At 37.6% G+C, this 13,159-nt stretch overlaps 1 protein-coding gene across 1 annotated transcript; it reads right to left on the reverse strand.

The window, feature by feature from the left end:
- Positions 1-4,481: 4,481 nt before the first annotated feature.
- LOC107573988 (transmembrane protein 165-like) lies at positions 4,482-9,869 on the reverse strand. Its single transcript, XM_016260454.1, has 6 exons — positions 9,855-9,869; positions 7,709-7,940; positions 6,126-6,301; positions 5,825-6,010; positions 5,085-5,190; positions 4,482-4,984 (listed from the first exon to the last, which is right to left on the reverse strand). Exons 1-6 carry the CDS (start codon positions 9,867-9,869, stop codon positions 4,908-4,910), a joined length of 792 nt encoding a protein of 263 aa, XP_016115940.1. The 3' UTR covers positions 4,482-4,907.
- Between the last annotated feature and the right edge of the window lie 3,290 nt (positions 9,870-13,159).

The raw sequence follows: 13,159 nt of genomic DNA on the forward strand, positions 1-13,159 counted from the left end.
TCAGCAGGAAAGGCCTCTTCACCCTACTGCACAGGATTGGATGTCCCCCCAAGCTTCTGAAGATGACCACGTCCTTTTACGATGAAATGAAAGGTACCGTCCAGTACGATGGCTTATCTTCAGAACCTTTCCTGATCCGAAGCGGCGTGAAGCAAGGTTGTGTCCTCGCCCCGACACTCTTCGGTGGCATCTTCTCCCTGCTGCTGCGCCACGCCTTCAGTCAGTCAGAAGATGGTGTCTTCATTCGCACTAGGAGGGATGGCAACCTTTTCAACCTTGCACGTCTGCACGCAAAGACCAAGGTGTGCAGGGTCATGATTAGGAAAATGCTGTTTGCTGATGCCGCCGCCCTGACTGCCCATACCGAGGAAGAACTACAGCGTCTCATCAGCAGCTTTGTTCACACTTCTGATGAGTTTGGGCTGACCATCAGCCTAAAGAAAACAAATGTCATGGGCCAGGATGTCAGCAGCACTCCCCGCATCTCCATCGGCGATCACGCCCTCGAGGTAGTGGAGGACTTTACATATCTTGGCTCCACCATCTCCAGCAACCTCTCTTTGGACAACGAGCTGAACACCAGAATTGGCAAGGCATCAATAGCGATGGCCCGCCTGACCAAGGGAGTGTGGAACAATAGCATGCTCACCACCAACACCAAGATGAAAGTGTACCAGGCCAATGTCCTCAGCACTCTTCTCTACGGCAGCGAGACGTGGAATATGTACACCTGGCAAGAATGCAGACTTAACTCTTTCCATCTGCGCTGCCTGAGGAGGATCCTGGGCATCACCTGGCAGGACTGTGTCCCAAACACTGAAGTGCTGGCCCAGGCAAAAACATTCAGCATGCACGCACTCCTTTCACAAAGACGCCTATGCTGGCTCGGCCATGTCTGCCGAATGCAGGATGGCCGGATTCCTAAGGACATCATGTATGGCGAGCTCGACCAACAGGCAGACCAGTGCTCCGGTACAAAGATGTCTGCAAGCGTGACCTGAAAGCCGGAAGCCTGAATCCTGCAGACTTGGAAGCTGCTACCGCAGACCATGTCGGCTAGCGGCTCGCCGTAAGGACCAGCACAAAGCTGAGCAAGGGAAAGAGAGAAGACCAGTGGGAGGAGAAAAGGCAGCGCAGATGGCAGAGAGCAGAGTCAGTGCCCACAGAAGCAGTCTCAGGCTTCACCTGTAGTAACTGCAACAGACTCTGCCGCTCTCGTATTGGACTGTTTAGCCACAGCAGGCACTGCAATTCAGACTGACCCGGGCGCAGATACTCCATTGTCTCTGGAGACAGAAGGATGCCGATTGATTGATGTACAGGAAATCTTTAACACTTTGTTAAAGTTACTTATACATGTTACTATATTTATGTTTACCAAAGTGTAGGTATCAAAGTCATTCAAATTTACATGTTTGCATTACCACAGTTCAGGTAACACTGTATCAAAGTTTATATTCAAGTTCACAATACGACACTGCAGATAATAACACTATAGTATCGAAGTTATTTATATTTACGTTTACATAATCTACATTTGTAAAATGCTAATTTATCCATTCACAATTTCTATACTAAATATTATTTTAATTAATATATTGTGCTGTTCTATAGTGTTGTGAAGAGTGCAAGTAGTGCTTAAGTGCTTAACACGTAAGTCCATGTTCTAGTGTTTGCTCTTCAATCCTTTGCTTGTATTAAGAGCGTTGTGCTGAAAAGTAGTAGATATTCTACTGGAATAAGGTGGGTAATAGCCACTGATCTCTATAATATTCTCTATTATAGATCAGTGGTAATAGCCCCTTTTGCACAATGGGACACAACAATGTTTGGCGAAACTTCTGTCTTCGACAGTTAATTAAACTTTCAGAAAGCAATAACTAGAATGAGATGAGAAAATTCCCAGTTCACAAATTGAAATTACGAGTTCTACGGGGAGGTGAATGCTTTTTACAAATTGGAATCTCGTAATCGCGGTAATTATGATATGGCGTAATCGCACCTTAACTTCTTGTTTATTGAACTGTTGTATAAAAGCAACATAAAAATAATGTATGGACCAGAGAAAAATCCCTGAATTAACAATAATATAGATTTACAGTGGCCCCAAAAAGTAGAATGTCTTGGCCTCATTAAAAATGTATACATGTATCTATGACAAGTGCTATTTATTTAAATATAGCACAAGCACACATTTTCATCAAAATATTTAACATGTTTCTTAGGTTTCAAAATATGAAGCTATAGGAATTTTATTCAAAATGAAGACAAAACTTGACACGCTAGTTGGTTAAACATAATTGGCAACAAAAAAAATGGCTAAAAGAAAGTGATGTTAGTTCTGTGGAAAGCTGAAGTGTCATTTGTTTGCAGATGCCAGTTGGTTTGATCTATTGCATTTAATGCAGTGCGTGACTCATGGCCTCAAAACGTTTTTGGATATTTCTGTTAACGTCTTTGAAAACTGTGCTTCATAACGGTGTAGTTATTACATCTGATCCTTGATTTAATATTGTTTCAGCATTGTGAAAAAATAACCACATCTGAGACTGACCTTTTTATTCAATATTTACAGGAATAATATTTTAGCAGTTTTCTATATTAGTTTAGTCAGCACAATCTCCAAAGTTAACCCCTGTCAAATATTGAGTCACCCTGAAAATGTCACCCTGAAAAAAAAAACACGCACACAAGCACCAAATCTCCTCAATAGAACCAATTCTTCAACCATGACAAAATATCAATATCTCTGCTCCATAATAGAATAAATAAAAACCATTCAGAAGAAAAGAACTAGACAATGAGAGAGCAAATGTATGCCGTGTGCTTCTTTTAGGGGAGCTTGTGAAAGCATGACTATCCTTAACAGTTTATGACCAGTGACACAGAAGCACAAATGCATTTATGAGTGCACAATGATGACCAATAAATACCGTGACTGGGTCTAAAGGCCACATGTGATGATACAATCAGATCTGACATTATTTCATACTACATCTCAAGCCTTTGGTAATATGGTATGAATAAAGGACAAACCATCAACAGGCAGTTTAGACACCAGGCAGTTCCTATAATTCAGCATTCAATTCAGTACTATAGTTTGCTATTGATGAGGGAATTGTGACCGTTATATTGCTAAGGCTCTTACCCACTAAATACTCCTGAGATGCGAGTAGATGTACCGCTGTGCAGTGGGTAGATGGTCATAGGGGAAGAGTGACAGTGCTTCATCTGGTTTTAGTTTTAGAGCTGTTATAGTCAAGCAAGCTTGAACTTGAATAAAGTAGAACATAGGTGGAGGGTGAACCAACTCCAGGGTAAGGCTAAAAGCAGCCAAATGCAAGAACCAGACATGGGCGTCATGTAGGCTAAAAAAATGTTTAATGGGACTGAATTTGTATTTAACGTGATTACAATTTAATAAAAACGTTAGAAATTGATAATTATATAACGTTTCCTTTCCACTGTTATTCAAAAAGTAAATAAATAATATATAGAAAGTGACATTAGCCTATCACTAACATCGATCTATCGTGAGTTTAAGCACTCAAAAAAACAAAACCATCGTTATAATCACTGAAGCTGTATACACTGTTAAATGAATCTCTTACTTACTTACATTGTACATACATCTGCGCTTTGTTATTTATGATGAGAGAATTCAGTCGAGAAGGTATAGCTGCAGCCTGAAAATCTCCAAATGGGGGCGGGATCTCCAAAACGGGGTGGGAGCTCCAAAATAGGGCGTGGCTTCCTCCCATTGACAGGCACATGACACACATGAGCAATTTTCCCCCCCAATCCACTTCATTGCAAACTCCGCCCCACAGCTGATTCTAAAGATTTTATTGGTTGTGTCAATTAAAGTGTTGATTTCCTACACTATGCTACAAAAGATGCTAACCCCTAAACCTACCCCACACCTGACCCTAACCTTAACCAGTGAAATTGACTGCATGGTGGGATTGGCATGGTAAAGAAAGTTGCAGTTCAGAAGATAAACAGTTAATAAGATTATGCGATATGAGATTGTTCCGTAACTCCCCAACTGGACAATGGCACCTTTTTTAGTTACAAGTGTTTGCGTGAGGAGACCCCACCCCATTTTGGAAGTTCTGCCCACTTTTGGAGTTCACGCCCCATTTTGGAGATCTCTGGTCTGCAGTTATACCTACTTGAAAGAGTCCGGAATTCAGTCAGCGAACGCGCACGCACTCAACAAAACTGATGAGTTTGAACGATAACTCATCTGAACATGTCTGATTGGCCATTGCATTCCTAAGCTCAACAGATGTGTGTGTGATTGGTTAAAATGCGCAACACCGTAAAAACGCCCCTAAAATGAAATACGGTGCAACATGAGCAGATCTTAATTTAATGCCGCAATCGACACGGTCTATTCCTATTCATTTTGTTAGAAACAGACGTAATAGATTTAATTTGTTTGTGCAGGGGCATTTTTGTCCAATTTAGTCCCCCTATGGAACCAGGCCAGTATTTACCCATAGCACACTGCTCAAACAGGGGTAAAACAAAAAGGAAACAAGATTCATGATTTGTTATTTAAAATGTTACTATATGCCAGGACAAACATCTGGCAAGTTCAAGTAAATTGTTAGGCAGCATACAGTCAGGGGAAATATAATGATCATCTAAAAATAGAACAGTGTCTGGTTGAAAGAAAAGAAAGACAAAAACAGGGAGGGATTAAGCAAAAAAAAAAAAACTGAAATGCTCATTAAGACATGAGCAGTAAATGTTTTTTCTTTCATTCACTCAGTCATACTTGCACAAAAGAGATTCACTCAAACATAAACAAGCCATCTGCAGTCTTTGTGCAGTCTCTCTCTGTTCCACTTGGTCTGGGTTGCATATATACAAAATGAAACCAAGAGTCAATTCTTCCATCAGAATCCAGAATCGGGCTTGATAAAGAGGGCGGAGAATGCAAAGGCAAGGAAAACGATTCCACCAATGATTGTAACTGTAGAGAAAGCAACAGGAAATATCATCAAATAAATCTGGATATAGGTCAGTGCTTATGCAAACCAACAGAACATAATGTACTGCACTAAATGACTCACCGGTTCTAACGGAGATTTTCTGAGCCACCATCCTTCCACCGATAACAGCCAGGCCTGTGCACAGACAGTGTCCCAATGTTCCTCCAACTGCTACTCCAAATGGATCCTGCAGCACAAACCCGGCCAGTTATTCACAGTTAACAGCACTCAAGTCATTTGCTAGCTGCTAATAGTGAGCAATATAGAGTGCTGGATTATTTTAAGTTAATTACTTATAACGTAGAATAAAAGTCTAAAGTAATTAAGAATAAAATGTATTTAAAATCATAAATAAAAATATAGATCTTATCCAGGTTAACAGTTTTTTTTTTATATAATACAATATATATTTTTATCTTGGGCATTAAGAATACTTAAAATGGTAAAACGTGTATTTTACAAGTATTTTAGTAGAAGGTTTGTTTAAAATTAATTATATATAAAAATATATCTGAACCATTTTTTTTTTTTAAATAATGAGAAATACAGTTTCATGTGTAAAAAGTGACGAAGTACTTTTAGTAAAAGTTAATTATTTATTAAATATATTGCAGAATAAACGTCTAAAGTAAGAATAAAATTGATTTAAAATGATAAATTAAAACATCTCATCCAGGTTAGCAATTTTTTTATATAATGCAAAATACAGTTTTATGGGCATTGAGAATATTTAAAATGGTAAAAAGTTATAAAGTATTTTTAGTGAAATAATTTTCTTTTTAATCAAATAAAAGGTCTAATTTGGAATCCTGTGTACATACCTCTCTTGCAGCCAGCACAATAGTGGCAAGCTGAGAGCGGTCACCCCACTCAGCGAGGAAGGTGAGGGTGAGTGCCTGAATGAATATAGGTGAGATCACGCTGTGCCACTTCCTCTGAGGTAATATGGTCGCCGCCGTCCCTGCTTCCATGTCGGGTGCGCCGCTGGCTAGCTTATAGCGCTGAAGCTGCGAGAGGAGAGGAAATCAACCAATCAAAGGTCAGATAAAATGCTTCAATTATGCAGTGGATGTTATTTAGCCACACATGAGAACAAACACACTCGAGTTAGAAAGCTTTTACCTCCTCATCCTTTTTTTTTATCTCAGCCTGGACCTCCTCCAGCTCCTCTTGCCCTTCATCAGGACTCATCCTCAGTCCCTCCCTCAGCATCCTCACACCAAATATGGCAAACAGCGCTGTCGATATGTAGTAGGTGTAAATCCGTGGGATAATGGTGGTGGCATAACCAAACAGGACTAATGAGAAGACAGACAGAAAAATAGGTCATTCGTGCATTCAAAGGATTTTATAAGTAACACATGGTAGATAAACACTCGGTGGCCTACGCACTGAATTATAAACTAAAATGTAACCCTTATAATTATATAAGACAGTGGTAAAAATTCGTGCATTCAAAGGATTTTATAAGTAACACATGGTAGATAAACACTCGGTGGCCTAAGCACTGAATTATAAACTAAAATGTAACCCTTATAATTATATAAGACAGTGGTAAAGAGACAAAAAGGCCTGTCATTAGAAGTCTTTTAGACCATGATATTGTGACCATGATGACTTTGTTTTGGACGTATGCAAATATACTATAATATTTGCATGATGAATGATATCCTGTAAACATTTCACAAGACTTTCATTGGCATTGTATGTATTTCTAAGGTAGACGAGAATAGGAATAGGAACCCAGAGATTAAAAAAAAAAAAGAGGTGAAGACAGAAAAAAAACACACTCAAAGGCAACAAACAAGATCAAATCAAATTTAGGACATGTATAAGTTGCAGGGGGCTGGGGTAGATTGACAATGAATTAAAATTAAACCAAAAATTCAAATGATTGCAAATTTGACAAATTAAGCTTTCACTCAGTAGGGACTAGCTAGTTTGTTTTTTAGACCAAACATTGTTTTGTAATTACTGATAAATCCAATAGATTGTTCAAATTATTAATTAATATTAATGTATAATTTTAATGGTTAAATTATTATTTATAATTTTAATTGAGGTCAAGACTCACAAGACTTTCATTGGCATTGTATGTATTTCTAAGGTAGACGAGAATAGGAATAGGAACCCAGAGATTAAAAAAAAAAAGAGGTGAAGACAGAAAAAAAAAACACACTCAAAGGCAACAAACAAGATCAAATCAAATTTAGGACATGTATAAGTTGCAGGGGGCTGGGGTAGATTGACAATGAATTAAAATTAAACCAAAAATTCAAATGATTGCAAATTTGACAAATTAAGCTTTCACTCAGTAGGGACTAGCTAGTTTGTTTTTTAGACCAAACATTGTTTTGTAATTACTGATAAATCCAATAGATTGTTCAAATTATTAATTAATATTAATGTATAATTTTAATGGTTAAATTATTATTTATAATTTTAATTGAGGTCAAGACCTCTGAGGTGGGACAGGACAATATCCCTGTTTTAAAGAGGCGGGTCTTCATTTTGTTTAAATCTAGCTACTTTTAATGCTTATTAATTTTATGTCAGATAATAGTTTATACATGGGATTTGAGACTAAAAGTCATGTGACACCAAAAGTCTTAGGCACTGGTGAAAAGTAGAAGATGAGATGTGAGGTGAAGCATATCAACCTCTGAGCATGATTTAAAAAGTAAAGGTGCTTTTGAACAACCTACCTGACAGACACGTCATGAGTCCCAGAGCCAACATGGCGCCCACCAAAACAGTGAGGCGATTGTAGCGCATAGCCATGATGGCTGCGATGAAGAATGTCTTGTCTCCCAGTTCAGAGACAATGATGACTGAGAGGGCTGCCACAAAGGCATGAATAAAGCCCAGGTTTCCCTTACTGGGTTCATCGACTCTCACTGCCGGGCCGGGTGCGTGACCGGCGGTTGCCTTCTGCAGCTGGACAGAAGTTATGATTCAGATATTACATCAATTAATAGAAAAGGCAACAAATTTATTCAAAATATGGAGCAATATAAACATTTACAACAATTAGAGATACAATTCTGCATTTTAATATAAGAATTATTGTATTTTATCTATAAAGCAAGGATTAAAGGGGTCACGAACTGCACTTTTTATTATTTTGTACTGTTCTCTGTGGTCCACTTATAAATAAATGTTATCAAGAATTTTACATTAAAAAAACTATTTAGAAGTAATAGGCTATTTTCGGTCCTGTTGTAACCCCCCTCATCAGAACACTCTGTTTGAATAGGCGTGGTGGATTGTAGACTCGGAAGTAAGCGCCAACTGCTATGATTGGCTAACAGTTGTGTATGTTTGACAGCCTACATCCTTCATAGATGGCTGCTGTGATTTAAGTTTAAAACGCATAAATACTCAGTACATATCAAACGATCTGTAAGAACAGACAAAGCAATAGTGACCACGTAATAAAAACAGTTACTCACACTTGTGTGGTGCGACATTACTGTCAGATCCAATACGGTCAATACGGTCTTTTAGTTTCAATCTTTCTGAAATTCCTGCATCGAATTGTGCTTTGATTATGAACGAATCCGCAAACAAAGTTCTGGTCTATTCTGGTCGGTCTGGATCTGCACAGCGTCTTGTTGTCTTCAGAGCCATCTTTATCATTTGATTTCTGCACAGACCTGTTTTTGCCTCTCTCATTATTTACACTACATGTGCGATCGGTGGGCGGAGCTAAACAGGCAGTGATGTAGAAGCAGGCGTTGAAGATCTTCTGCGGAGGCGGGGTTTAGTCACACTGTTACGTCATAGTGGCACATTCCACAACCTGTCGTTTTGGCAGATTAATTTCAATAAGCTGTTTTTAGATAACGAGAAAGTTTGAGTTCTGAAACTTACAGGATTTTTTTTTTTTTTTTTTAAAGTACAATGACCTTTTATACGTCAAAGGATCGAGGGAATTTAGATTTCTCAGTTCATGACCCCTTTAATGTTGGGAAAATATTGGGGTACAAAACTGCACTGTTCAGGAGAGCAGTTCCTGAGATTTTGTCAACTACTGTAGTAGTATGATTGCTTATTCATCCAAACAGCTTGCCTGAAGAAATATATTGTAGAGTTACATATAGAAATGTAAAGAATTGAACAAGAATGTTATGCATGTTCAACTTTCTATCAGTTTTTCAAATGCTTTGAGTAATCCTATAAATTCAGTCCAGCAAGTTAACTTTTCAAACTTATACTATTTTTATTTTATATATGTGTGCTGTGAATGAATGCCATTATGATACTACTTTCATTTAGATCGGAAGTGCTTAACCTTTTTTACTCCAAGCCCCCCTGATCACAAATAAACTGAAAATATGAAAATGTTCAATCAGTTAAATTGATTGTTATTATAACTAAATATAAATCATTTCAAGACGTATTGGGGCCCCCTTGGAATTCTGCTGAGGCCCTGCTTGAGAACCACTGATTTGGACGATCAACTTAACATGTTAAAAACTTAAGAAAACTAGCAACATAATTACAAAAACACTTAATAAAGATCATTGCACCTGGGTTTTTCATTTGATCTGCTCTCAAACCCTCATAATGTGTCTCCACAATGTGTCTCTGACCAATAAAATTTGCCCACCCTTCACATGTTTGTGAAGGGTGGGCAAATTCTTGACATAAAAATATAATACCAAAATATAAAAATGTCGATCAGGGTATATACAGGAATCATGGAGTTAAATTTAATACCTTTAAGACTCTTTCCATACATTTTAAGACCTCATCGCCACTCCCAAGTTTTAACCGGTTACATCTGCGACACTTTAACTTACATTTACTATATATTGATTGTAAGATAGCACAACTAAACAGTCTTACTTTCTGATAACTCATTATCAATGCAACATAATTCAGAAGGGGGGAACGAAGCACAAGATAATTAATTAAGTGACTAACCAATGCAACCCAAGAAACAGGAATTAGACCAATAAACAAAACAACTGACAAAACTTGTTGAGGAAGGAAAATAAAGCTCTCCGAGCTTACGGGGCAATGAGTTCACGCAGTATATTCAAAAGATGTATTTGTAACATCAACTCTTATAACAGTCTGCAAACCATAGCTGTTTTGTGGAACATTTCTCATGACAAACATCTGACTGATCACAGTTTAGCGGTGATTACAGAGTGCTTGATTTGATGCAGACTTGACAGAGCGTCAGTATTGCACCTGACCGTGTCTGAATGATCACTGAAGGTCAAATAATGATCACAACTATTACATCATTTTAATTCTGCATCCAAAGCCCATGCTAGTAAAAAAAACAACAACAGCCCAAAGTAGCACAATTATGTCCCAAATATAAAAATGTCATTTCTATCCCTAAAATACATATTTTACAGTCACTGTTATGCACATTTATCATAAACACAGCTCAAATGCTTCCTACTAGTGTGGCCCAAAACATTTAGCACAGTTTTATTACAGGTAGAATGCGAAATGTTTCAGTACAAGCATTTCAACCAAATGTAATTTATGCAATATTTCAAACCTTTAACCCACTGGGGAAAATCAACCCGTGGCAAGTTTAAAAGCAGCCCAATTTCGTGGAAAAAACAACAACCACCCTGCACCCAACACGAGCTGCAGATGTCAGAGTTGACTGATCACGGGTCAAAAGTAAGGAGAGATAACTGACAAAGATGTTGGAGGCATATATGTATATTTTGTTGTATACTGGTGTGATGATCCATGTCTTAACTTACACCGTTCAACATTCTCCTTGCTGTCTGGTTGTGAATTGTCTGCTGTCTGGTTGTAAACTACGATACAATCATACACTGCTGCAAAAACATGTTGCTGAAATTTCTTCCAATGTAAAATAGTTAAACATTTTCACAAACAAATATAAATGTACAAATTAAGATTATCACAAGGTTTAAGGTTCCGTTTGCGCAGTGAAACCAAAAATCCCAGAGCACCTGGATGATATACACTGATGTTATTCTGTGTCAACTGTTCTTTGACCATGTGTTGCACTGTACCTGGATGATACACGATGATCATTGATACAAATGCATGGTCTATTTTGATGCACAACAAACACTCATGCAACATTATTTATAGTCTAAAGTCATAAAGTTTCATAAACATATATAATCTTAATTAGGCTTTTTTTCTACATAAACTGTTCCCTCCTGGTGGAATGACCTGCCCAACTCAATTCGAGCAGCTGAGTCCTTAGCTATCTTCAAGAAACAGCTAAAAACACATCTCTTCCATCTATATTTGACTCTCTAACACTTGCACTCTCTATTCGTTTTCCAACTGCTTGTGTTCTTTAAAAAAAAGGCCTCTAACACTAGCTTTCTCTATTTTTCTATTCTATTTACTTGTTTTCTTTTTGATGTATGTGTGTTGGTGTGAATGTTTGATATTATGTGAGACAGTGACATTTTGTTTTTAAAAATATGAATTCAATAGGGATTCACACTCAAAATCCAGGAAAATGTTAGTCATGGTGGATGCGATTAATAAGGTAAAGTTTTCTTGAATTTTGAGCATGAATCACTATTGAATCCTTGTTACAAATTAAAAAGATGTATGCACCAAAACAAGACAACATGTCTGTGTGAATTTAACGTCCATGTAGAATCTGCTGTATAAAAATGACATAATAAAGCTAAAAAAAACAAAAAACAATTCTTCACTTGATTCTGGCATTTGATACATGACATTAACATTCAAAAGTTTAGGATTTCTATGAATTCTTTTTTTTTTTTTTAAAGAAATGTATATTTTTGCTCTTCAAGAATGCATCAATTTAATAAAAATGACAGTAAAGACATTTATAATGTAAAAAAAAATTATATTTCAAATAAATGCTGTTCTTCTGAACTTTCCATTCATCAAGGAATCCTGTCGCTGTATAATGGTTTCCACACTTCATTAAGCAGTACAACCATTTTCAACTCTGATAATAATCAGAAATGTTTCTTGTGCAGACAATCAGCATATTAGAATGATCTCTGAAGATCATGAGACACTGAAGAGGAGAAGTTGAGATCTGACATCACAGGGGGGAAAAACCTTCATTTTAAATTGTAAAATTATTCCACAATATTAATGTTTTATAATAATAGTGTCGAGCATCGCCGCAGCGTCCTGTCGTGTAAAGACACCGAGTGAAACAAATACTGGATATTTTGGTTCCACTCACTCAACACCGCTTCATGTTCAGGTAATATGTGCCGCGATAAAACCCACAAAGAAGAAACACTTCTGCATGTCTCTATATATACACAAAATCTCTTCAAAATATGCAGCTATATGTATCAATGAATACGAATGTTTAATTAAAACGAGCTTTCGCTTAATTATTCCTCACTGTTGTCATACAAACGTGGAGAAACAGCTATCACAACGCCACTGATAGCAAAAACATTGCATGGTACCATATGTTTCTAAACTATTTGTTAAAATGTACAGCGGTGTGTATAAGTGTGTATAAGCAGCAGTGATCTGAAGCCGGACTCTGTGCTAACAGCACACATTAGGGGAAACCCTTTTGGGTCGGAATATGAACCATTCATTTGTATTGACTGATTTGAACAAGTGAATCAGAGCTCATTCAAACCTTCATTGTAGACATCTTTAAAATGTAGTTTCAAAACCGCAATTTGCAGTTCTACCTATGAACACAGGGGGGCAGCAGGGATAATATGTTGTAAGTAATTTTACAGAAATTCATTGGTTCACTGGATTGGTTCAACTGGTTGAGGATGTTTTGCATTGACTCATAATAGTCTGTACACATGACTATAGGAGAGAGTGGGCTAAATTGCCGCACTATATGTATGTATGTATGTATGTATGTATGTGTGTGTGTACTGGTTTATATATCCTGGTGGGGACTTAAACCTGAATACACACAGACTCATGGGGACTCGTGTCACAGTGGGGACCTACATTTTCCTGTAAGGGGTAGGTTTAGGGGTTGGGTTGGTGTAGGGCAATAGAATACACGGTCTGTACCGTAGAAAAACCATTACGCCTATGGAGAGTCCCCACAAGGATAGCTGACCAGACGTGTGTGTGTGTGTATGTGTGCATGTTTATGTGGTTTATGAGGACACAAATATGTATAATAACATGGGTATGACATAGGTATTACAACGAGAAGG

The sequence above is a fragment of the Sinocyclocheilus grahami genome, unplaced genomic scaffold (genome assembly GCF_001515645.1).
Source record: "Sinocyclocheilus grahami isolate Dianchi unplaced genomic scaffold, SAMN03320097.WGS_v1.1 scaffold2084.1, whole genome shotgun sequence".
Taxonomy (NCBI): domain Eukaryota; kingdom Metazoa; phylum Chordata; class Actinopteri; order Cypriniformes; family Cyprinidae; genus Sinocyclocheilus; species Sinocyclocheilus grahami.

Excerpts from the sequence above, each read along its gene's own strand:
- LOC107573988 (XM_016260454.1), bottom strand. Across the intron at positions 6,011-6,125 it reads TAAAAAAAAAGGATGAGGAG|CTTCAGCGCTATAAGCTAGC; the intron begins GTAAAAGCTTTC and ends CTCCTCTCGCAG. Across the intron at positions 5,191-5,824 it reads TTGTGCTGGCTGCAAGAGAG|GATCCATTTGGAGTAGCAGT; the intron begins GTATGTACACAG and ends TTTGTGCTGCAG.